Source organism: Hyposmocoma kahamanoa, unplaced genomic scaffold (genome assembly GCF_003589595.1).
Source record: "Hyposmocoma kahamanoa isolate Upper Pololo Valley unplaced genomic scaffold, ASM358959v1 88, whole genome shotgun sequence".
Classification (NCBI taxonomy): Eukaryota; Metazoa; Arthropoda; class Insecta; order Lepidoptera; family Cosmopterigidae; genus Hyposmocoma; species Hyposmocoma kahamanoa.
The window spans coordinates 5,573,556-5,599,710 of record NW_020654466.1 but is presented as its reverse complement, the minus strand read 5'-3'; the positions used below and the strand labels follow the sequence as shown (position 1 = coordinate 5,599,710).

Sequence of the window (26,155 nt, the reverse complement as noted above, 5' to 3'; positions counted from 1 at the left end):
TGACTTCACAGCGGTCGTCAGCTATTAATGCGTAGCAATTGTAAGCGTAAGGGTGTTTATGATATTACAGGCACATGAGACATATCAAGTTATGTTTCAGGGTGCCGGGCGCAGTGGCAGTGCCCCTCAGATCTTTGCGACTTAAAGCTCTGAGAACACTGCAATTGTTAATACGTAATATATTTGTATGTGTCTGTTTTTTTCTAAAATACTTTTGGCGTGTTGTTATTATTATTTATTTGAATTTAAGAAAAGGGGGGTACAATATATTTAAATAAACATAGTCCTACAAAACTGTATATACAGTTTGACTGCAGGATCGAAATGAGTCTCAATTAAGCAAAAAGTTACAAACTGACACTAATGTTGTTAAAAATACTTAAACAATATGATTATTAACTATTCAACAATAATTTGTGAAATAATGCTCTTTCAACATTTTTTTTAATTTACATTTTTTAGTTTCATGTCTAATAACCTCTGGTAAGCTGTTTAATATGTATGGAATACGTTTCATTAAGGTCCTATCTCCATAGTAGTTAGTTACTCTTGGGATTACAAATTTACCAGAGGTCATTGACCTTGTATTATAGTTGTTACCAACCGTACACAACAACGAGTCACGCACCTCTGCACTATGGTTATTGACAGTCAGAAGATATTTATGGCGTCAACTAATCGGAAGAATTTTACAAATTTTAAATAATTTAGTATAGTCACCATTACATTTAACTTTTGTTTTTTTAAAATTTTTATTGAATTGATATTCAATTATTTTTTGTGAAATTACTCCACTAGTTTGTTATAATTATTTGGTATAGCGTCTGGCACGGTATGCAAGAAGACGTCGGTTCGAATCCGACCGGATCGAAGGAATTTTTTCTGAGTGTTTTTTTCTGAGTGTTCGATCTTTGTATTATAATTATAACAAACTAGTGGAGTAATTTCACAAAAACTAATTGAATATCAATTCAATAAAAATTGAATTAATACAGTGAATAGCGACATCTCTCGCCAGGACTGGTAGCTATAAAGGTACTAACTGGGTGATAAATCTGTCAAAGATTTCTCATAGATGGCGCTACGACTAAAAAGTCGTTGGGGAACCAAGTACAAAGACACGACGCAAGCACATAGAAAAATTCGTGAGGTCCGTTGGTTCGTTCCGTTGCTTAGTTGGTATAGCGTCTGACACGTTATGCAAGAAGACGTCGGTTCGAATCCGACCGGATCGAAGGAATTTTTTCTGAGTGTTTTTTCTGATTTTTGTATTTTTGTTTACAAGAAGTTTTAAAAACTTAATTTGCATATCTCTAGCCTGTCAATGTATGATTTAAATGTAAGTCCATAGCTATCAAGGGCATAATTTAGTATGGAATCCACCATTGCCATATACAAACATTTTAACGTGCTGGTTGGCACTTTGAAACTTAAGTGATAAAATTTACCCAACAGTATTCTTAACTTGTTACAAATAAAATCTATATGAGTGGCCCAAGAAAAATATTCATCTACTTTGAGACCAAGATAAGTAACACATTTTTCTCTTTCTATTGGCTTGCATCTACAATTAATTAAATTATTATGTAAACATTTAAATGAATGGGCGAGAATGGGACTGGGTGAGTCGGTTAAGTGCTCTCCCGAGTGTAAAATCAATAATTTGGTTTTATCCGTGTTCAGAACAATGCCGTTATCATGGCTTCACTTAACAACTGCGTCTACATCTAATTGTATGAAGCGGTAGTATTCCGCGAGATCCGTTCCGGCTCGGAGCAAACATAGATCGTCAGCGAACACGTAGTCTTCAATTTTGTAATATGATTTTTCGATCAAAATATTTTTAAAGTAGTTTTTAAATTTAGGAAATGATAAACTTAATATATGCTCCGGAATCTTATTGAAAAAACGTATACAGTTCCCCATAAAAGAGTTGTTTACCTTGGTTAAACGAAATCGTGGTACCATGAATTTGGACTTAGCTCTAAGGTTAATATTATGGATATCTTCTTTCTTATTGAAATTATGGATATTTTAACGGGCATATAAAATATTTGAGTAAATGTACTGTGATGCCACAATCATGATACCAGTCTCCTTAAACTTTTATCTGAGAGAAACCCGAGAACCTAGACGGTACACAGAACGATTCGCTCGTTTTTGCAATACTAATATGGTTTGAATATCTGCCGCTTTACCCCACATGAGAATCCTGTAGGACATTATACTATGGAAGTAACTAAAGTAAACTAGTCTAGCAGTACTAACATCGGTAAGCTCGCGTATTCTGCGGACTGCGTATGCAGCAGAGCTTAATCTGCTGGCCAGAGACGATATATGTGGAAACCATTCAAGTTTACTATCTAAGGTCACTCCCAAGAAGACTGCTTTATTAACAAGGTCTAACTTTTCTCCGTTTATTTCTATGCTTGGACTAGTCAGATTAAATAAATCAGAAATAAGAAAGGTCCAAGTATTGAGCCCTGCGGAACACCCATTTTTACTGGAGAACCCAAAGAAGTCACTCCATTAATGTCTACTTTCTGAATTCTACCGTTGAGATATGACGAGACAAGTTTCGACGCCTTGCCATTTACACCATAATGTTCCAACTTCCTAATAAGAGTCTTCAGTTCATGTTTCTTATTACTTTTTCAACGTGTTGATATTTCACTGATTGCCATCTCATGCACATATCCGCCTTTTTTGCATAACTGTGTATACTCAACCATTTTACGTCACAGGTATGCTTTATTTGTTCAATTTCGTTCGAGAAAACATCGGCAAAAGTGTTACAAATATCATTTACATTTTGGGAATCCATATTTGATCCATAGTTATCTAAATCCTGCCTGTCATTTTCCATTAACATATGAATTCTCTCCCATATTTTTTTAATATTTTTATTGCAATCTAATATACATTGTTTATCGTGCTCACTTCGGCATTTAATCAAAATGTTTGTACATTTATTTCTTTATCTAGTATAAATTGTCTGTGATATTTGCCACGGACATATTGTTATGTTACCTACAATAATATTTAATATGTTTTTATATTGTGTAGATGACGACTGCACAATATGCGAGAAATCTGTATAGGTTTATGAACATTGTTTTGTTTTGTTAATTGTAAATTGAAAAGTGTTTAAGTTAAAAAATAATAATTGTCAAATTTTATTGTAATTGGTTAACGAAAAGTGGGTGTAATCCAATAAACCGGATTCATCCCCTAATTTGCCACTCTTAGAGATAGAATATTTTCTTTAAAATTGAATGGGCCTACTACTGAGGTACGCGCTTTCCATCGAAAAAGAATGACCGAAATCGGTACACAAATGTCGGAATGACCGCGTAACATACACACCAAAAATAGATAGAGCCGAATTGAGAGCAATAGAGCTCCATGTGAAAGAGTTAGTCCAAGGAAGTACTGCCATCTTATCTATTTCTGCCGCAAACCACTACTATGTTCCAATTTTGAAGGGTAAGTAAGGATGCTCGTGAAATTACAGGCACATGGAACTTGTCAAGTTACTTCTCAGGGTGACGGACGCAGTGGCAGTGCCCCTCAGATCTTTGCGACCTTTAAGGTCTGTCTGGTACTGTAACTGTTATGTATGGCTCGAGTGTAGCGGGCACGTTGACCGTGGCTGAGGCCTGGCGGATGATGTCGTTAAGGGCTGAATGCCGAGTCAAACTTAACATCTCCCATAGAAAGACATAGTGTGTCAGAGCGTAACAATAGCCTAGCAACTGGGGCATAACATTCATATGAAATAAACAAATGACGGAAAACGTTTACTATTCAGAACATTTACTATACAACACAACAAAACAATTAGTGCTAATGTAACTTCAAGTGAAATCTTTAACAAATAATGAATCATTTACCTAATGCTCCGGTCTTTCTTTTCTCTTTTCAGTTTAACTCATACACTAGGAGATTGCCGGAAAGTAGTTGTTGTTAACGTTAGACTCACCTTCACACTGCTCTGTTACACTAGTGTAAATATTGGAATTTTTGTACAAACCTTCACGGCGTTGGTATTAAAGTTGACAATCCTCAGGGACACACTATTTATTTTCTGTAATGGTTGTAGTAGTTATAGGGAATTGACGACCTCGATGGGCCAGCGGTTAACACTCTAGGTGCTATAAGAGCAGATGCCTGGAAACGATTTCTAGTAAGACCAATTCGGGAAACTAGTTCTGGTCTGGGTGTTCTGGGAAATGCCACTCAGTCAATTCCATTCCTCTGGTATTTTATGTTGCACGGAGTTACCTATTTCGATTCCAAGTATGGGTAGTATTGTCGGGGACATTATTGTTATTATAAATATATGTATAAATAATGTATACTCACACACGTTCGTACATGCCCCTTTTCTTTTCAATGCGCATTTCAACCTTTAAGAACTTTCTCGATTTATTTGAAAATGTCATTCGTGGCCGTTATCCTCCAATGTTAGACGGTCTTTTTTGCAACTCTACTTTCGTTGATTAATAACTAGTAACGCAAAATAACTACGAAAAACTTATAACAATTTTAAGAATTTTTTGGATTTTCCTAACTTACGATTGCGTTATGGGAAAAAGCGGCAAAGTTACACAAAACGTGTTTTATATTCCAGTTCAAATAATGTTAGTAAATATTTAATTAAAATTTGCACACGGGAGTTTTTGTCGCGTTTGAAATATTAAAACGCACCAAGTGCTAAACTTCACTATAAGTGTCCGGTCTGATAAGATTCCGGAATACTGATTTGGTATAAGTCTTCCGTAATAAAAATTCCATACTTTAAGACCTGGTAAATGATCCCAAGTTCCAGGTTTGATAACAAGAAGATAAAATAACATTATAAGGCATAATATTTTTGTTTATTATCTAAATTTACGTCACGAGCCTCCTTTATTTATCCACTCTAATTCCAAACCATGCTTCACACAAATGTTTCATTTTTAGACCCCACGAGGCATTATTGTTACTTGATACTCCGCCCAGCGATGTCTATAAATAATTTCGCTCAATCGATCGCCCGGTTACTCCTGTCCCCGGCCTCTGTTCGAGATAAAAATGTAAACAACCGATCTGTTGATTTAATGACACAACTCTTTAAAGTCAAAGTCGAAGAATTATTTATTCCATAGCCATAAGTAATAGTTATTTGTTATGCAAGGCTGCAAAGTTGTTGTTTGGCGCTAGTACTTGTATTAAAACTTGAGCAAGCGAAGGAATAAGATTGAACATTCAAAAATTGTATACTGAACGTAGCGAGGTTTTCAAGGTACGAGACGCAAAATAACTTTACTGCCGAGCGAAACACGCAACTTTTCACTTCACTACAGTGAGAAAAATGGTAGATGAAAGATAAACAGTTGAACTATAACAAATCAGTCTTTCATCACCGCTACACTCAGTCTCGCTCACGTTTTGTTTCTTTTCAATTTATTACAATACAATTCAATCCAAAGTATTAAAACTGAAGTGATTAAAATGAAAATTTGAAAAAAATAAGTTTATTTTTGGGTGCGTTCTGAATTTACGCCACATACGTTTACCTCTTCTTTGTATTATAATTTTATGTGGTTATCGAAATTATTTTAGTTCTTCGACAAATGAAAATAATCCAGTAAAACAAAATTAGTCAATAATAATAGGAATAAATTATACCAACGGATTAATTTTATATAAATACTTAATGTACTTATGACTGCGTTCTGAATTTGCATGTCATCGATTCTTATTCTTGCTTGTACTTATAATTTTGTGTGATTACGAACACTTAGAAAAAATTCCATCGATCCGGTCGGATTCGACCGACGTCGTCTAGCAAACCGTGCCAGACGCTATGCCAACTAAGCCACGGAACAAACCATCGGACCTCACGAATTTTTCCACGTGCTTGTTTTGTCGAATCTTTGTATTTAGTTGTCAATGCCATCGTCAATCAGTTGCTAACTTTACAGCTACCAGCCCTGGCGAGAGATGTTATATGTCATATATTATAAATTTTCTAGGTTATTATTTACGTTTGACGTTTAAGATTATTGAAAAATGATTGAAAAAATCCCAGTAACCATATTAATTTTGATCAAAATTCAATTCTACTTAAAACGCGAAGTCGATCAAGCGGCTCTCTATTCAATACGTGCGCTTGAAATTTAAATTTAATATTTAATACTCTGCGGTTTTTACATTGTATTGAATAAGCTCTCTTTGTTTCAGGAACAATGCTCCGCTGACGCGGGAGCGAATGGAAATAAGCCCTCTTTACGTTCGAAAGGAGTTTGAGGTAAATACTTTCATAAGAATAATATTCTATACATATGAGGAGATCAAGGAAACGATCAAGGTCACCTAAAAACGTGTTTTGAGGAAACATTACCATGTGATTCGTCAAAGCTGAGCGTATTTTGCCTAAATCAGAAACAGGCTATTAAGGTTTAATATCGATGCCTTACTTTCTCAAACTCGCATCTCATAAAGAGTGATTATTCAGGAGATGGCAAAACTTCCTATTTATTTTAAATTAAGAAAAAAAATTAAGAATAGGTAAAAGTCAGTGTGAATATGAAGGAAATGTGATGTGAAATCTGCCTGCAAAATTTGTATATACAATAATTTTTTTGCATTTTAGTAACTTTGTTCTTTTTTTTTTTTTTTTTTTTATACCTGACAGGCAAATGACTCCACTCCACCTGATGTTAAGATACGAGTTTGAGAAAGTAACTAAAGAAAAAATAATTTTTAGTTTTAGGCATAAAATGCTTGAGACTACATGGTAGAAAAATTAAATAAGTTTTATGAAGGTTTTTTAAGGTAAAATGGATTACATAAGGTCACACACATTTTGTCAACATTCACTTTATTCCAGGTAGCATTTATGCATGTCCTTTTCACCAACATTGAACAGTTTAGGAAATGAAACTATTTTTCCGGATTTAAATCGCGTATACTTATTTTTTCAAACAAAGTTTGTAAAGGACCATGAGACCTCTATAGGGCCTGAAACGTCGGTTTGTTTGAAAAAACAAATATACGTGATTTAAATCCGGAAAAATAGTTTCATTTCCTATGTGTGACAATCGCGAAAACCTAAGAACTCGATATTGAACAGTTTTCCAAATGAAATTTTATTTTTTCCTAAAGTTCTCCTCGAGTGACTTTGATCATCTTATATCTATGTTCTTGACAATAATACGCATGACTGCACATACGGCACGCTATGGCAGTATTCGCGAGACAAAATCAAATATTATTTATATCTTGTAATAATACTACTCATCAGTTTTAATTAAAATTTTTCTCTAAATTTGTATGCCTTGAAGTTTTATACAATTTTTTTTTATTAGTCCTTTCGCTTTCGCGATTGCTACAAACTGGAAATAAAACTATTATTTTGGAATCTAAATCTCAAATATTTGGTTACCAATGTTTTGAGACCTTTAGTATATAAATCGATCTTGGAAAGGTAAAACGTCTAACGTGCATTTCGAAAATAGTACAGCAGCTTGATTTTAATTGCCTCTCCAGATCGGAAACTCCGTCTCTTCCGAGTCGAGGCGCATAATTGCGATTCACAACTGGCCGGTCGGAAACTTTCGACATTTCAAATCGGAACAATAGTTGGTTTAATTCACAAATTAGAAAGATATAGTTGGAATTAGGTTCATCTTCTCGCTCAGAAACCCATCTGTCAAAATCAAAAAATCAAAATCAAAATCAGCATGCAGGAGTGCCATTTAAAGTTTCTTTTTTAAGAAAAGAATATCATTACTCTAATTTCTTTGTTATTTGGAAAACTAGAAATATTCAGTTGTTATATATATATAATTAGAATTATGAGTTTTTTTCTTAAAAAAACTTGAAATCGCTCGCTTGTAATATTTTCCAAATGCACGTTAGACGTGTTACCTTTCCAGCGTCGAAACATAAAGGGCCGTTGGTTATTTTTAATTAACAAATATTTATGCGATAGATCTGGAAAGTAATAATCATTTCTAAAAATACCTTTATTTAACTTTCTGGTAAATAGATACCGGTGGCAAATCTACAGAATTACGTTTGATTCCAATTGCCTTACCTAAAAAATTCATTCTCCAACTTAGTAATACTACTCGGTAGGTATTCAAAAAAGAAACAATCTTGCATTCTAACATTTGCTACGTACCTTTTACATTCGTTGGCGGCTCAAATAGTTAGCAGAAGAGATCCTTGTGAAAGAGTTTGGTGATTCAGACATATTTGGTTTTTCAATGACTTATAGCCGTAGCGCTATCTATGAAAGTATTTCGTTACCCAGTTAGATACCTTTACAGCTGTAATTATAAAATAATTATAATAAAACTGGTAGCTATCAGCCCTGGCTAGAGATGTCGCTATTATCTGTAATTATTTTTTTATTGTATTGATATTCAATTATTTTTTGTGAAATTTTTCCACTAGTTTCTTATAATTATTAATAAAAAGGTGGAACACTTAGAAAAAAATTCCTTCGATCTGGCCGGATTCGAACCGACGTCTCCTAGCAAACCGTGCCAGACGCTGTGCGAACTAAGTCACGGAACGAGCCAGCGTACCACACGAATTTTTCTATGTGCTTGTTGTCGAATCTTTGTATTCGGCTTTTCAACGACTTTTTAGCCTTAGCGCAATCTATGAATAAAAGTATACTTTATCACTGCTAAACCAAAACGTTTTAAAGAGTTGAAATATATACTGTAATAGTATAAAGTAAGTGGTTTTTTGCTTATCGTACTTTGCGGTGGCAATTGTTAGTTGCAATTGCAATGCGCAATGGGTGGCGAACGTCAAAGGCAAACCTTTTGAGAACCAGATGAAGTATGTGTAAACAGGATCTGATCTGGGTTCAGGACCTGACTGATATAAGGTCACTGTGCAGACTTGCTCGCACATGTAATTGTGCCCAGGGGTCACTATAAACAAAAAAACATGTCGAAAGTTATGGGACTGCTCATTCTACTTACCACCTATGTACAACTTTGTGTATCTAGTGCCTAAATTGTACTTTCTGTTTTCAAGTAATTGTATCAAACTTAATTAAAATCGATCTGAAATTACAGGCACATAGAACTTGTCTACTTATGTCTCAGAGTGACGCGCGCAGTGCCCCTCAGATATTTGCGATTTAAAGCTATGAGTGGCACTGCAACTGTTATGGACAGGCCTGTAGCTTACCATCAGGCGCACGACTTGTTCGTCCCGTCACTAGATATTATAAAAAGAAAAATTGTGTTTGGAAATAAAGTCCCAATTTCTTTGACCAGATTGACGGCGAAATCGGCGATCAATGGGAAGTCAGAAGGTCCAGGGTCCGCCTAGGTGGATTAATCGGGAGCGGAGCCTTCGGCAGGGTGTACGCGGCTGCGCTTGAGACCCCAGGCGCGGAAACCGTTACTGTCGCTGCGAAGAAATTAGCTGGTAGGAAACAATTTACTACGTCTATTTAGAATTCCTTTTATCAAAATTAAAATATTCAAAATGATCTGAAGTTGATTTATCATTGTGTTATGCATTTTTCTTTCCTCTCTGGAAAGGCTTAACATGTAAATACTGCCCTGATAAGCCGAAAAGCGCTATCTCAATCGGAGTAAGTTTTGAGAAAATCGACTTTTTGTAAATTGTATTTTCGCACCTTCAAAAATAAATCTTTTTGAAGACATACCTAAATTATCCATAAATTGTACCATTATACCTATTTTATGAGATACCGCTATTTTGATTATAAAGAAAGGTTTTAAAAATTGAGACATAAAAATACTTCTTAGTGGTTTTTTAAATGTTTTAAGTTAGATAGCGCTATTTCTATTATACCATTAGATGCGAAATTATTATAGCTGTTGAATGGTATTAAAAAAACTAAAAGGGCATATTTCAGAGATAGCGCCTTTCAGCTTTGCAGGGCAGAATAGGTTTTTGTGAATGGATTAAAATTTTCTCGTGTCTAGGGCCTGCTTCATTTATAACAATGGAACAATACCGGAATCTCTACAGCGCACGACATTTCCTTCAATTTGGAACTGGAAACACAAACCATAGACCCTAAATAAAAGTTAAACTTGTTTAATAATATATCCTTATTATATCGATAATCTATCATTTCGTAGACAACGCGTCGGAAGAAGAAATGCAAGACTTTCTTCGCGAAATAGAAATGCTGAAACACGTCGGCTCCCACAAACATGTTATCCGTTTAATCGGGTGTTGCACCAAACGAGCTCCTCTTATGGCATTACTGGAGCATGCACCCAGAGGAGACTTGTACACTCTGCTGCGAACGGCGAGAGGGAGAAAAAAACCTGACGACCTCTCCAATATAACTAGAAGAATTGATAGCGACGTAAATGAACGACCTTCTCAGGCTGATTGTACGTATATAACACTATATTAATTTATACTACAACATACGAAACGCAATGAAAATCTAAAATTTCATAAATGGCAGCACTCAATGCGGCTTATCGAGTGTTCTATCTATTGTCATTCTAAATTGACTCTCTATAATAACGAAATCAAAGATTACTCGTTGTTAAACAATTGCCTGGAACGTATCGCTTAGCACTTCTAGTATTTTTTTAAGAAAACTGTGTTTTAGTACGGTGTAATATTGAAACGCCTGGCAATTTTTATAAGCAAATTTTTTTTTTAATCCAATTGCTACTGTACTTTATTAAAAATCGTTAAACACGTTACACTACATACATGACAATGTATTATTTACCTAATGCAGGTAAACAAGTGTCATAAATCACAACACAGCAACAAATACGTAATCTCCAAAAAGAACTAAGAAATTACTAAGTGAACTCGACGTAATTTAATTTTATTTACTATTTCAGCGGGATATACAAATTTCAGCGGTTTTGATCCACCTATCGAACAGAAGTTTTACTTGGAAGGAGAACCAAGACGAGACCATTATGTGGCGGAACCTACGCTACAGTTAAATAGTAGCACTATGCGGGATTATGCACTACAAGTTGCGCTGGGAATGAAGCATTTAGAAGAGCGCGGAATTACTCATAGGTTAGTATAACAAAATCATTGCATGGTAGGTGACAAGTAACTTACAGGTATTCATGTTCTAAATAGTCGTACCGTGGGCCACATTTAAACCCATTATATGCCAAAATGAATAAAATAGGTACATTTTATTGTCCAATAGATTTTGGTAAATTTTGAGACTCCACACGGCATAAAATATCGAAAGGCTGCTTAAACACTGGTTATCTCTTAACTGCCTCCGTGGCCTAACGGTTACCATGCCGGACTGCCACGCAGAGGTCCCAGGTTCAGTTCCCGTGCCGGGAGAAATAGTTGTATGGACTACAATTATTTCTCTCGTGAGTTTGGATGTAATTTGTGGTTGTCTATGTGTGTGTCCATGGCACCCGCGACACAGGGTTTCCCTAGTGCGGGGCTATGTAGCGTGTGTGCGTTATTTATTATTTATTATCTTTGCTCTACTTTATTGAATAATGAGATTGATAGGATATACAATGTAGCTATATTCTTTCTTTAGCTTAAAAGCTTGTCGTCATATGCAGAGCATTCAAAGCAGTTTAAAAAAGTAATAATAGATAAAGCGTTTGCCTGTGAGTTTATTATTTTTGGCAAGAACGTTACTGTTGCTAGTCTTCTTCTTAGCGTATAGACTCTGACATTTATATTTGTGAGGACCAGCACTTAGCAACTGACACAGCATTATCAGTGGAGTTGTCAGGTCCTCGCGTGTTGGTAGAAAACAATAGTCAAAATACATCAAGATAATGCAAACAGAAACCTAACAAAAAACAAACAATTAACTTTTTAGTTCCTGGTCACAAATAAAATCAGCGCATGACTTCAGAGAATCTTATCGTGAATAAAATATAAGATAAATCTGTGAGACTAACGTGTAACGCTCCAGTATACTATGATGGACTAGTCATGTAACTCCTTACAAACGTAGCAACATGTCTTATAGATATGTACACATGCCAATCTTACCGTTTTAATTATAATATTTTCACCTCACTAGCCCCGAAAGGCTTTCTTTCTCATTAGAAATCAGCATGAAAACACCTTTTTTGCACGCTAGCGTGAAAAATGTTTTTGAAATTCGAAGTTGACGATAGACTGTGGTGCACCTAACTTTTACTTTCGATGAAAGAAAATATAACGACACTTTCAACTACGCGATTTGTGATACATTACTTATATAAGTAATATAAATCCCTTGGTATATTTTATTCTTATTATTGTTGACCTTAAATGGACAATGATAACTAATTGCTTTTATTAAATTATTTTAATTCGTCGAAGAACCAAAATAATTTCTATAATCACTTAATCTCACAAAATTATAAGTACAAGCAAGAATAAAAATTGATGAGGTGCAAATTCAGAACGCATCCGAAGAAAACTTTTTTTTTTAATAAAAAAACTGATAGAAAATGAAACTATTTTTCCGGATTTAAATCGCGTATATTTGTTTTTTCAAACAAACCGACGTTTCGGGCCCTTTACAGGTCCCATGGTCACGGTTGACTGAGGTGGTACAGTCTTCAACCAGTTATGTCTAATATTAATGCAAACCACCCTATTTTATCACTATGGTTACAATAGTTATTAATTAAATACCTTATTTTTAATTTTACAAAGAAAACATTCCAGTTTACGCTACATTAAGTTTTACAAATTATTTTATTGAATGAATTTTTTGTTAAGTTTAATTTATTATTAATTATTAATAGAAATTAGAAAAAACTAAAACATATTAATTAGTACTTCAATCTTATGTCTGTTTGGGATTTTTCATTAGAGGAAATAGTGGATCCCAATCTGGTGGTATGGTTTCTCCACCATCTTCCCTGTTGAAATTAGGATGTTTTTTAATTTCAATGGCCTCTCGCAGCATCCTGGGTAGATAACGGACTTCTTTTGCAAGGACCTGGGGTTTGTCAAACTTCATTAAATGTGTAGGTTTATCCATGACATGCTCGCAGACTGCAGACTTGTTTACGCGACGGTGTTTGACATCAGCTATATGTTCTTTGACGCGGGTACAAATACTTCGCTTTGTTTGTCCAATATAAGAGAGACCGCACTCACAGTCAAGCTTGTAAACTCCTGCATCCTGTAAGGGGATGTTACATTTCACGGGTCTCAGGAACTGAGAAATCTTCCTCAGAACTAAAAAAACTGATGTTATATAGTTCAACTGTTTTTCTTACATCTAGCATTTTTCTCGCTGTAATGAAGTGAGAAGTTGTGTGTTTCGCTCGGCAGTAAAGTTGTTTTGCGTCTCGTGCCTTGAAATTAAATTATTTATTTAATTATATTATTTATTGAATAATGTGTACGGAAAAAAAACAACTTCTACCTACCTTATTCCCCGACTGACAAACGATTTACCGATAGAATTATGTAATTCTTTAACAACCACTAATATATAAAGTAAACTTAAAAATTACTTTGTAAACAGCTTAATCAATTGCGACAAATTTGATTGTTTCTAAATGTATTTATACAATTTCTGTATAATCCTTTTGTTAATAATAGATTATATTATGCAAATTACTTAAATATTAGCAAAACTTTTCTGTTAGCAAAATGAACATATGTATTGTGTGGATACAGTTCTCGTTACTACGAACCGTAGTGGTTTAAAATGTGACTAGAAATATTGGTGCGTATTACGTTTCAAAGGATAAATAAAAAAAAATCAGATTCGCCAACAGAAGTACACTACTAAACATGGACATAAAATAATACTGCAGAAATTACTCTAGTGTAAATGAAAATGGCAAAAACCTCATATAATATCGTACCAGAAGCATTTACTGTATGTTACATACAAACAAATGGATATAAACATGGATTAAATTATTTTGCAATGTTACAGAATTGATAGTCTGAGTAGTTTATATAATAAATACTTAATATTTTTTTAAACTATAAATGGGACTACTACTGCAGTACCTTTATGCCAACGAAAAAAGAAACATCAAAATCCGTTATCTTGAGTTATCGCGTAACATACATTCAAGAAAAACAACATACACTGGATTTTTTTGAAGTCGGTTAATAACGAATGAAATTCTAAATCAGATGACCTGTGTTTATATGTTTTATGTAATTTATTGTACCTACTCACGGCAAGTTGGCTTCAAAATAGCATTGGAGCTAACATTGTTTTGAATTGTTTGGTATTAAAAGGACGGTAATTATAGAGCCTGGCGTTGTATATAATGACAACCCCACGCTCCGAGTAACGTGTATGCATTGACGAGTCAAACAGACAGGAGTTGGACTACTTTCTTATTATAGTAAGATACCAACCCTATAGTTGTTAACTGGTAATCGAAAGCGCCCCGTAAACGATTAAATAATTTGTCAAATTTTAGAACATGTTTTGAGAGAGATATTTTGTGAAAAAACTCCACTAGTTTTATATCGACTTCAAGGTTTTCGCTATTGTTACACACAGGAACTATATTTCCGAATTTAAATTCCGTACATTTGTTATTCCAAACAAACCAACGTTACGGGCCCTTTACAGGTACGTGATGAAAAAATCCCAAAGAGACATAGACTACTGATTAATATGTTATAATTTATTCTAATTTCCATTATTAATTAATAAATTAATTTCATTTAATAAAAAAATCATATTGTTAAAATAAAATAATTGTAAAACATATGTAGCGTAATTTGAAAAGTTTTTTGTAAAATTTATAAGTAAGGCATTTAATTAATAACTTTTGTAACTATAGTGAAAAATAAAGGTGGTTTGCATTAATATTAGACGTAACTAGTTGATGACTTTACCACCTCAGTCAACCGTGACCTTGAGACCTGTAAAGGGCCCCAAACGTTGGTTTGTTTAAGAAAACTAATATACGCGATTTGAATCCAAAAAATAGTTTCATTTCTACTAGTTTTGTTATGATTATGAGTACAAAGAACGAACACACGGTCGGAAAAAGGTGTTCCACTTACATAGATACATGTATAAATATAGCTACAAAGTGATATATAGTTGTTAAAACCACCAAATTTTAATACATTATTCAAAAAAGAATTCCGGATTTCCGAAAATGGTTTTCAGCATTATTCAGCATTATTAGCATCTTCGTCATTATTATTATTTTAGTACCAGTAGAGCTTCTTGTGAGAACGAACGTCCAGAGAAGTACTGCCACCATACTTGTTACTTCCGCCAAGCAGTTTACTGTAATGAAAAGTCAGTTATCTACAGCATTTTTTTTAAATGAATTACTTTCAAATTCAACTTTGACTTGCAACATCGTCGGCCAGCATCGCAGGATAAAACTACTAGGAAGCTTTGTCCTACGACGCAGTAAAACCATTTCCGAAAGTCCAAAATTCGAAAAATAAATTAAAATTTGATGATTTTAACAACTCTATGTCACTCCTTGTATCTATATCTATACATGTATCTATAGATTTGGTACACCTTTTTCCGACCTATGTTCATTGCACAAATTGCAAAGACATATGACTCATTGTATTAAGTATATAGAACGGTACGTAAGACTGTACATGGCAATGACCGAGTATGAAGTACAGGCCAGTTTGTCAAACTTCTTTAATGGATTATTTGACCGTTTGAGATATTGTTTGAATAAAACGTGAACTTGGAATGTACATACACATAAGATCATAAGATACATATTCAGGACTGGCAGCTGACGTGACTGGTCACGTCTAAAAGGCTGGCTTACGTTAAAGAATGATTACATGATTAGATAGTTAATTAAACTATTTAAATTCAATCCGTAATTGTAATTCTGTTGTATAAAATACTATATAGGTACCTACTTAAGCCGGATTTACATTTCATCACCTTACATTCTCAAACTCGTATCTTATAGCACAAAGTAACTGAAACGCAAAAAATGCATTGTATATACAAATTTTGCAAGCACTGGTTTTTACCTGTTCTGCAAGTAATACGTCCAAATTAACACCCTTGATAAGAAATTTTAAATAAACAAAAAGTTTTGCCATCTCCATTTTGCCATCTCCATATTCACTCTTTATAAAGTACGTATTTGAGAAAGTAAGGCTTCGATTTATCTGATATGTCGTGTCGTGACGCGTCATAACGGTATCGGATTCATACATATAATACTAACCGTCACATCATATTGCGACACACTAATGTAAATCTAACCATATTAAATGATTCAAACTGATACCGGTCTGACGCGTCACGACACAACTCGTCAGACAAATGTAAATCCAGCTTAAAACAGATAATTGTAAATACTGTAGTAAATTGTCATGGCTAAGACAATCTATTCCGTTTCCGTAACCGTAGAAAAGTGGCCTGCTTGTCGGGTTTCTATCTGATACTATACGGTGTAAGTGTGTGCAGGAAATGTATATTCTATATTAGTTTTTATTAGCAGTAGAAGAGCTCTCCTTGTGAATGTGTTCGTCCAGGGAAGTACCTGCCATCTTACCAATTTGTGCCGCCAAGCAGTAATGTGAGCATTACTGCGTTCGGGTTTTGGAAAAGTAGGGGTACCTACTGATGAAATTACAGGCACATGGGACTTGTCAACTTACGTCTTAGGGCGCGGTAGCAGTTTCCCTCAGATTTTTGGTATTTAAAACTCTGAATGGAGCTATAACTGCTATGGACAGGTGTGTTGCTTACCACTAAACGCCCATCGCGTAGTCTCTTGCTACCACAGAAAAAAAAAGAAAAAGTACAAGTTATTTCTACCACGTTCAAACTTCACTCTTCATCCTTCGATCTAGTCCGGGACACTCCAGTCTTATGTCATGGACCTACGACCCATTCGCATGAAGCAGATTGCTTCATTCATTTTTAATGAGTACGTCATGGAATGAAAATACGAATACAATGCCGGTATTCTAGTTTCTCGCAAATTAGGCCTATTCAAGGCCGAAGTGAATAGACATTTACTGAACAAACTCACAACATCGTCAACCACAATGAGGTTGTGACCGAACGTTCGTATATTTTTCTTCAAAAAAAAAACAAATTAGAAAAGTGTCACCGTATTTTGAGAATCTCGTGGCGTGACAGGGTTTCAAATGCGGAAGTACTCAATAAACTGAAGCAAAAGTGGAGCTTATAAACTCCATTAAGTGCAGGAAGGTGTCGTACTTCGGCCGCGTCATGAGGAACAATAAATAAAAATTACTCCAGCCCATCTTCCAAAGCAAAATCACTAGAAAACGAAGTGTGGTAGAAGGCGGCACTCCTGGTTGAAAATTTTGAGGGAATAGTTCGGCTGCAGCAACACCTCGCTCTTTAGAATGGCAGCCTCTGAAGTCAGGATTGCCATGATTTTGTCCAACCACCGATAGGAGAGGAACCCTAAGAAGAAATGATTTTGTCACATACTAGTAATATAAAATATTAACCGTTTCGCCATTTTGCATAAAGTTTCAATTTTTGAAATTACATTAATGGAATACGATTTGAATTTAGAGTGAAGAACAAAAGTTTCTATTTTTTTAAATCAGATCATTTGAATTCGTCGGTGCGCAACAGTTTCTTAATGGAATGTTTTTCAAATAAAATCCCTCTAAGTTACATACTTTTCTGCTCGAATACTTGAAATCTCTTTACGATACGATTAAACATTATTTGTATAAGTGTTCTATTTTTTAACGTTACTTATTTATTCACATAAACGTACGCGCGTACTATAATTAGTTTGAGCCTGGTCTTTCATAGACTAAGGAATAGTAATTAACGCGGTGGTAATGCTTGCAAGGAGTTAATTAGTGACCCGGTCAGTAATTAAACTTAATCAGCAATTATCATTTTGTTAATGCAAAGTAAAATCACCACTCGTCCCCAAAGAGCTCAATTTTCGTAAAAAATAGTAATATTTATTCAAACAGACGTAAAATTATGATTTGACATTTTAATGCCTCGGTAAACATTAGGCCGCCGGCCGGCCTCGAGCAATCGAGCTGAGCGCGGTACCGGGAAATATCTGGGATTTTCCAAGAAACGCGCCCAACAACAGCCCGCTGCCGCCGCTACCCCTCTGAGATCCGGGAGCTCCGAGGCTCACGTTATATTTAAGTCTACGTTAGACGGCTGCGTGTGGGTTACGAACCACCTGTTTTGTACCTTACAAACTTTGTCATTCTTGGTAGTGGAAATTTAATTTGTGTCACTCCGTTTTTATGAAATATGTTTACATACACATTGGTTAACGCGAAAGTATTTTGCTAGCGCCTAAACAATCTCATCAGCAAATATTATGCATTGCATTTATTGCTATTCGATTACTATCAGGCGCTTATTAATATCTCAACGTATTTTAGATTCAGTAAAGTCGATAGACTTACAAATTCCCACTTACTTTCCTATGGGTGTTGTAGGAAGCGCTTAATTTCTGCATTTATTAAAAATAAATGCAGAAATGGTATAGGTGTAATGTCACCACTACATAGATAACTGTGTAGGTACATACAAATCATCAGCATGCTAACAAAACCTCTGTCGAAATCCCTTATCCGTTATATACTCATTTATTATTTTATGCTATATTTCAGCAATAATAATAAACAAAAGTTTGTATTTTATTAGGCCTCCAGCAAATTCGAGTAACATAAACAGGCAAACAAACTTCTGTTCGTTTATTTTTCTAACTCGTCCATCAATTAATGCCCTATAAAGACTGAAAATTATTTAAATAATAGCATATACGTGGAACGCAGATTTAAATTTGTAGTCGTAGAAATATTGTGCATTTTAGTATGTTAATAGATATATATGCATTAATGAGTACCTGTACCTATATAAAATAGAATGTAATGTATAATTATGAATCTTATTTACTAATAGACTTACTCTCATGTGTTGTAGAATAACTGGATAAAGTAGAGAATAAGGAACAGCGTCTGTTTTACGTTTCATCTTGCAGCTTTGTTGTGATCGACATAATGTTTATTCCATGCCTGAGAGCTATGGATGGAGGCAAAATCAGACTAACATAGTATAATAATAATATGTCGCCTTACTTTCTCAATGTCGTATTTTAAAGCACAAAGTAACTGAAATGCAAAAAATGCGTTGTATAATACAATTTTGCAGGCTGATTTCACGTCACATTTACGGCTAACACCTTTGATAAGAAATTTCAAATAAAAAAAAACATTTGTCATCTCCTAAATAATCACTCTTTATAAGATACGTATTTGAGAAAGTAAGGCATCGTTATATGTATAATGGTTTATTATTTCACAAGGAGCAGATCTTACATTAAAATAACGACTTATAATATTAAACGTTATAACTTATAAGTTGTAACCCTTGTCAGGTCTCCAGGACCGTACTAGGCAACTAAACCTGTACCTATTACAGCTTACTAGGTTCCCACCTTCTGAGACTAGTCTTGGATAATGAAAGTACTGTTGTTGTCGTTAAAGTATATTAATGCTTGCGTGCGTGCTTGCGTACATGCGTGTGTGACTGGATGAGAGTGTGTGTGAATTCAATAGCCAAAATATTATATGAACTGGAAATGTTATTACTGTAATAACATTTCCTGTCTCCGAATAATCGAGTCTTTTCTACTAATTAGATATGATACATTTACAGTCATAATTGCTAAGTTATTCTTAGTGACAAACAGAGTGTTCATAAAAATCATTCGTAGATTATCACATTCGACTACACTTTTTGGTGACATCTATGTCGAATAGTTTAATCCGATCTGTGTTGTAGGTTTAGACTGTAATATAACATTTAGTGATGTATAGAAGAAATAATTGTATAAATCACGGAGGTACCAAACTCATTTAACGTAAACATTTTTCTTCGAAAATAACAAATTTTCGATTCGTAAGTTGCGATTGTGTGATTGTGGGTGTAGGTACAAATAAAAAATGAACGAATGATTTGGGTATTCGATCCTTGGAAACTGTAAAGAACATTGAAGACGAGAATTATTTAATTGTTATTAAAAGAAACAATCTCAACGGTCAATAATAACGGTGAAGATATTTAGCATTCTTTTATAGCCCCGCACTTGAGAAATTCTTTATCAAATTACAGCCAAACTCACGAAATAAATGTAGGCCATACAAATATTTCTCCCGGCCCGGAAATCGTACCCTGAGCCTCTGCGTGGCAGTCCAGCATGATAAACGTTCGACCACTGAGGCAGTTCAAATTGAGTATAACCCTTTGACTTTGACAATCATAATCATTTTTAACCTCCGCAATATCTCGTATCCTCCTGTATCTAAAGTAATAATTAGACGCCTTAGCCTGTCCCGGAGGACTAAGAATTTTACTACTACTACTAAAATAATAAATCCGTAAAGACATTGTACTTGACATAAGTATATTTTAAAAAATGCCATCAAAAAGATACAAGTATTGATTGCCTATAAAGTCAATGCCTTCAATAGCAAAAATTCATCGAATCAAAAACTGTGAAGTCAATACTTCCCGGCAAACTGTAAGTAAGAATTTAAAAATATATCCCAGAGAACGACGGGACCTCCTACCTTTTATGATAGAAAAAGGTATCCGCATCTTTGATATTTCAACCGGAGCATGTTTCCTCTCTCCCGAATCCTGAATAGGTACACCTCTGGTTGCCTAGCAACGCGTTGCTAAGAGATCCCTGTTCAAGGTAGTCGAATCCCCATTTGAACACAAACTTTGGGGCTCGGGAATAAGGTCGATGTAGAATTGTTTGATAGACTCCGTGTCAAAACATTTTTGAGAGGGACAGGCACCTACCTACTAATTTAGTCCCGGAGCTTTTTCTCTAATGATAGAGGCATTCCTCTCGCTACTCCGCATTTATGTACTATGGCTTCTTCGTCATCAAGATGCATCGCCATTTTCCAATACATTTTTTTACAAAGCAATGCAATGCTTAGACCAGGGTATCTGAACCTTTTTCTAGTCATGGACCGCAACTTAAAAATTTCAAAGCGCCCACTGACGCTTTCCAAAAAAATAAATAAACGACGTTTAGCTTTTACCGGCTTTTATTGTTTGCGATTAAAGTTTACGTATGAATGTCGGTGTGACGGTTGCTGCTGCATATGCTGAACTAGAATCATGATTAGACCGTCAAAGGCGTTGATGTTAAGGTAGTTACGTGAGTTTCGCCTGTAATCTGTGGTTTCGCTCACTCCAATTAATGGATGATCGTCAAATGGCGCGAAAATTTAAAACGTTCACGGCACAGCACCTATTTATTTATTTATTTATTTATTCATTATATTGCATATGTACATTCAAAAATTCTTATTTCTAGAGTAGGTATGTACATAACCCTGTTAGGGTGTTGCAAGTCTTAAGTCCTAAGTTACATAAGATTACAATACAACAACAAATAATTTTGGGGAAATCAAATTAAAATTTATAACATTTGTGACCGTGAGTAGTTCTAAATATAAATTTTATTTTTCGTTTAAAAATTCTTCTATTGAATAATACGATTTTTTTATCAGATATTCTTTTAATTTATTTTTAAATGTGTTAATGTTAAGTTCTTTTCTGATTAGTAAGGGAATTTTATTATATATTGAACTCGAGCTATACAGTGGACTATTTCTGTAGAGTTCCAATATTGGTGCAGGAACGATTAGATTATGTCGGCGGCGGGGATTGCTGTTAAATTTAAAATAAGTCGGCTGTTTCCTGACAAACAATGCTGCTTCCATGATATGAATGGATGGGAGGGTTAGCATATTCTGCTTTATAAAATGTGGTTTGCAACTCTCCCGCTGACGGATATTTACTATAATGCGGAGACATTTTTTTTGAAGGACAAACAGATCCTGCGCATCAGTGCTTTGTCCCCAGAGAATAATCCCATAACGGATCCATGCATATGCATACGCATAATACGCAGACATAGCACAATTTGTGTGCGTATTAGCTTTTAGGATGCTAAGGGCATAAGTGAATTTCGACAATTGCTTCTTAATTTTATCTACGTGGGCTTTCCAGTTAAAATGCGAGTCGATGGTTATGCCCAACATTTGTATATCAGCTACTTCCTGAATATTATGCGTGGTTTTTACGCTATTTAAACTGATTGGTTGTTTTTGATACGGATGAAACTGTATAAGATGAGTTTTATTTTTGTTTATTTCGAGATTATGTGCTTTAAGCCAATTTTTCACCGAATTAAATGTGGAATTAATTATGGGACTGCAGTCAACATCTTTGGGGCATTTAAATAACAGAGAGACATCATCAGCGAAAAGAATACATTTAGTGTCTGTGGTTTTTGGTAAATCGTTTATGTATATTAGGAACAAAACACTACCCAAAACGCTCGACTGTGGAATCGAATGGTTTATAATTGTGGTCTCTGATTGAAAAGGTTTAAGTATTCGTGTTTTGTCATTATAGTGTTTAATCTGAACGAATTGTCGTCGACTGTGTAAATATGATTTAAACCATTTCAGTGCACCTCCGCGAATACCAACTCCACGTAGCTTTGATAACAGTATTTCATGGTCGACCCTGTCATAGGCTTTGGACATGTCCAGGAGTAAACCTACTGCATGGCATTTGTCGCGTATATGGTTCATACTCTCCTGTACATAATTATATGTTGCGAGGACGGTCGAACGTTTTTCGCGAAAGCCGTATTGATGTTCGTTAAGAATCTCGTATTTTTCCAGATAGGAATAGATGCGATTTGACATCGGTTTTTCAAACAGTTTCGATAGTGTGGGAAGAAGTGCAATTGGTCTGTACTGGTTTGGGTGTTCCGATTTGCCACCTTTTTTTAAAATGGGTTGGATTTTTGCTATTTTAAGCCTCTCCGGGAAAGTGCCTTGTTCGAAAGACTGGTTCACAAGAGCTGCAAGTATTGATACTAGTTCATCGCGACAAAATTTTATCAAAACCGTCGGTATTTCATCATAACCATGGCTGTATTTATTGGGAAGTTTTCTGATAAGGCCGTTCATTTCTTTTTCTGATACTGGATTATTCACAACATATTGTATACCAATTTTTATATTAATGCATTGTGTTAGGTAGGCTCATCATGAGCCCCTGGCGTTAATTACAGGGACCCCTTAGGGTCCCACAGGTTAAGAAACCCTGGCTTAGACCACCGCACCGCACACAGCTATTGGACTGTTGTTGGACTGTTGGTTCCGTGTGTCTGTAATATTTGATTACCTTATTAAAATTAAATAAAAATGTCTTTGTAAATTTATTTAAACAATTATGTATTTTTTAAATTATGAAATTGACCATTAACCATTGGTATTAAAGAAAATAACGAAAAATCCAAATTTTCAGTAATTGGCAAAAACGTGCTTGGTTCCTAGGCAGGCAATAAAACTCCAGGACTAACGTAAAGGCGGGAAGATGCATCATTTTATCACGTAGATACTCGTATGTAAACATCTCGATAGAGTGAGATAGATTCAACCATATGCCATCTAGCGGCAGTAGTAATGAACTAATATAATAAAAATATATACAGTACAACTATTATACTATAACCCCCCATTATACTATTAACATACTCTTATTATCTAATTTATTATCGAAATTATATGTAATTATTAATTCAACCCCCTCAAATTAATTACATTTTTAATTTCTTTTAAAACTAAATGAAATACATTTATAAACTCTAATTTGTTCTTTTTAGAAACACTTTCCAGTACTTTTACTTTGTAATTTATATATGAAAGCGACGGGCAATATTTACATATATTAGTTTTTAATCATTTTACCAAATGAAATAAAATTGCTTTATATTAGAAGTTAAACTATTGTTTCGGATATAAAGCGCATATATTTGTTTTTTTTTCCAACAAACCAAAGTTTCGAGCTCTTATCAGGTCACATCCCATTCTAACCCGTGAAATATACGCAATTTAGATCCGAAAAAATTATTTAATTGACAACAGTATTATTTTAAAATAACATAATAATATCTTGATTGACCAATGGGACTAAGATTTTATGTAGAGGCCCAAAAGAGGTACAAACGAGAAGAGCGATTATTAATATATCTACAAACAAGTCACGTGTGTCTTGTTCATCATCTATTGTTCATGCAATATTACATCCATTTCGTTTAAAATTATTCATCATTTGTTTCATAATATCTTATTTACGATTTCCAGAGATCTAGCAGCCCGTAACATCCTGGTAGACGGAGCAGGCGTCCTTAAAGTAGCTGACTTTGGGTTGTCTAGAACCGGAGTCTACGTGCACACCAGATCGCAAGTGCAGGTGCCCTTGCGATGGCTCGCACCTGAGGCCATTCTGCACTCACAGTATTGTACGAAAAGCGATGTTTGGGCATTCGCTGTATTATTATGGGAAATTGCTACGTTAGGTAAGATATTGATTACGGAGCAAAGATTTTATTAGTAATAAAAGATAGGATACGTTATGTAGGTACATCATAACTAGCGCTTACCAATGGCGCCGTCACATTCAATTTTAAACGTGACAACCATTGACTTTTTATTTGTAAGTCAATGGTGACAACAATAATGTAGCTAATGAGTGTAAGTAAGATGACATGTCTACTATCCCACGCGATTTATGTGGACGAAAACGCAAATTGTTACTCGTAATTATTCATACAAAGATCGAACACTTAAGAAAAATTCCTACGATCCGGCTGACTACGGAGCGAACTAACAGACCTTACGAATTGTTCTACGTGCTTGTTGCAGATCTTTTGTTTTTGGCTTTTCACGCAAATTATTATAATAGTAAATCTACCACGTCAAAACAAAATACAATAATATCAAAAACAGTATTTTATGAAAAACCTGCGAAAAGAATATTTCGGTTTTTTGTAATTTTTGAGGTTTATAACATAAAAAATACACTTAATAAGTAAAGGTCTTAATAACTTAAGTGTCTAGCTCATCCTCTACTAGCTCTCTGGCACTAGCCCGGAGAGTTAGTAGAGGATGAGCTAGACATCTTCCGGTCCCTCCGGCCGCGGAGTAATTTGTAAACTGGAGAGACGCCGTTCATTCAGCGTCGGGAAGCGAGCGTGCCTTACAGCTCTGCCACCAATTTGAAAACGAGGAGATTTGGGAGTCAGCGGCTCAGCGGTGGCAACCGTTAGTCGTGCGGAGCTTGGTTATGCTTCCCGCGTAACCACGAGGTTGATAGACAGGGGCACTATAAACAAAACTTATGTAGAATGATATGGAACTGTTCCCGACCGAACCGAACTGGAACCCGACCTGACACGCGCCCGACCCGCACCCGCTCTATGTGTGTTCTACGCTTTACGCTTACTTATTTTACGAGATATGACGGTCACTTTAGTTCTCTGACATATGACTCAGAAACCCCAAGCATACTTCGCTCCATCGCAAGCTAAGCGATTTTTTTGTGGCCTGTTGTTAATTACCACGTCTCGGCTCCGTAGGATATAACCGGTAGAACACACTTTTTTAGATTTTGTGGGTTTGACGACCTGAAGATGTGGCTAAGTTATTACAGTTAATTTATATGATATAGAATAAATATGTGTGTGCGCGCTGCATGCAGTGGGCGCTGAAGAGTCCTAGGGTGTCTCGAAAGCAATTGGGGGGCGATAATACTGTTCAGGGCGTGCTGCCGCATTTGAAAAAAAATTATGTTATCTATATGAACTGCACTACATACAATGTTTTTCCTTGTGATTTTTTTATGTTAAGTTAATATAAAAAATATGTGTTTTCAATATTTTTTTGTGATATTGGGCGTTGAAATTTTTTTATCTTGCTTAAATGGTCGGTGAGCCAAAAAGGGGAACTTACGTTTTAAATAGAGAGAAAAAGGGCAAGAAATTAAAAATCCTTTGTTATCGTAAGAAATGTGTTTTGTCCAAAATTTTTAGCTCTTTATAAAGCAAAATCCGACCTCAAGTTTACTTATCCGCTTTCGCTGTGTTCGTTACCGCCCGCAGTCTCCTCAACTGAAATGTATATGGAAGTCCTCGAACGAATCATTTGAGCCCAAACACAAGGTAGCTGCTGTACACTATTGAGGAGTTCCTCTTATCTGTTTACCGTTTCCTTTATCAGATTAGCTCTAGGCCACCATAACATTTGATTTTTATTAGAATTACCTCTATTTGCCGTTGGGGGTATCGTTTGGTTTTGGCATTGT

The 26,155-nt window shown here is 35.1% G+C and overlaps 1 protein-coding gene across 1 annotated transcript in view; it reads left to right on the top strand.

Annotated features, from left to right (window-relative positions):
• The first annotated feature begins 6,239 nt into the window (after window positions 1-6,239).
• The window catches only part of LOC113236002 (fibroblast growth factor receptor 3-like), a 24,118-nt gene continuing 4,202 nt past the window's right edge, over window positions 6,240-26,155 (top strand). The window contains exons 1-5 of the mRNA XM_026471928.1: window positions 6,240-6,295; window positions 9,291-9,444; window positions 10,131-10,391; window positions 10,863-11,049; window positions 24,157-24,371. Of these exons, the coding sequence (XP_026327713.1) occupies window positions 6,257-6,295; window positions 9,291-9,444; window positions 10,131-10,391; window positions 10,863-11,049; window positions 24,157-24,371 (856 nt within the window). The 5' untranslated portion in view covers window positions 6,240-6,256. The remainder of the gene's footprint in view (window positions 6,296-9,290; window positions 9,445-10,130; window positions 10,392-10,862; window positions 11,050-24,156; window positions 24,372-26,155) is intronic.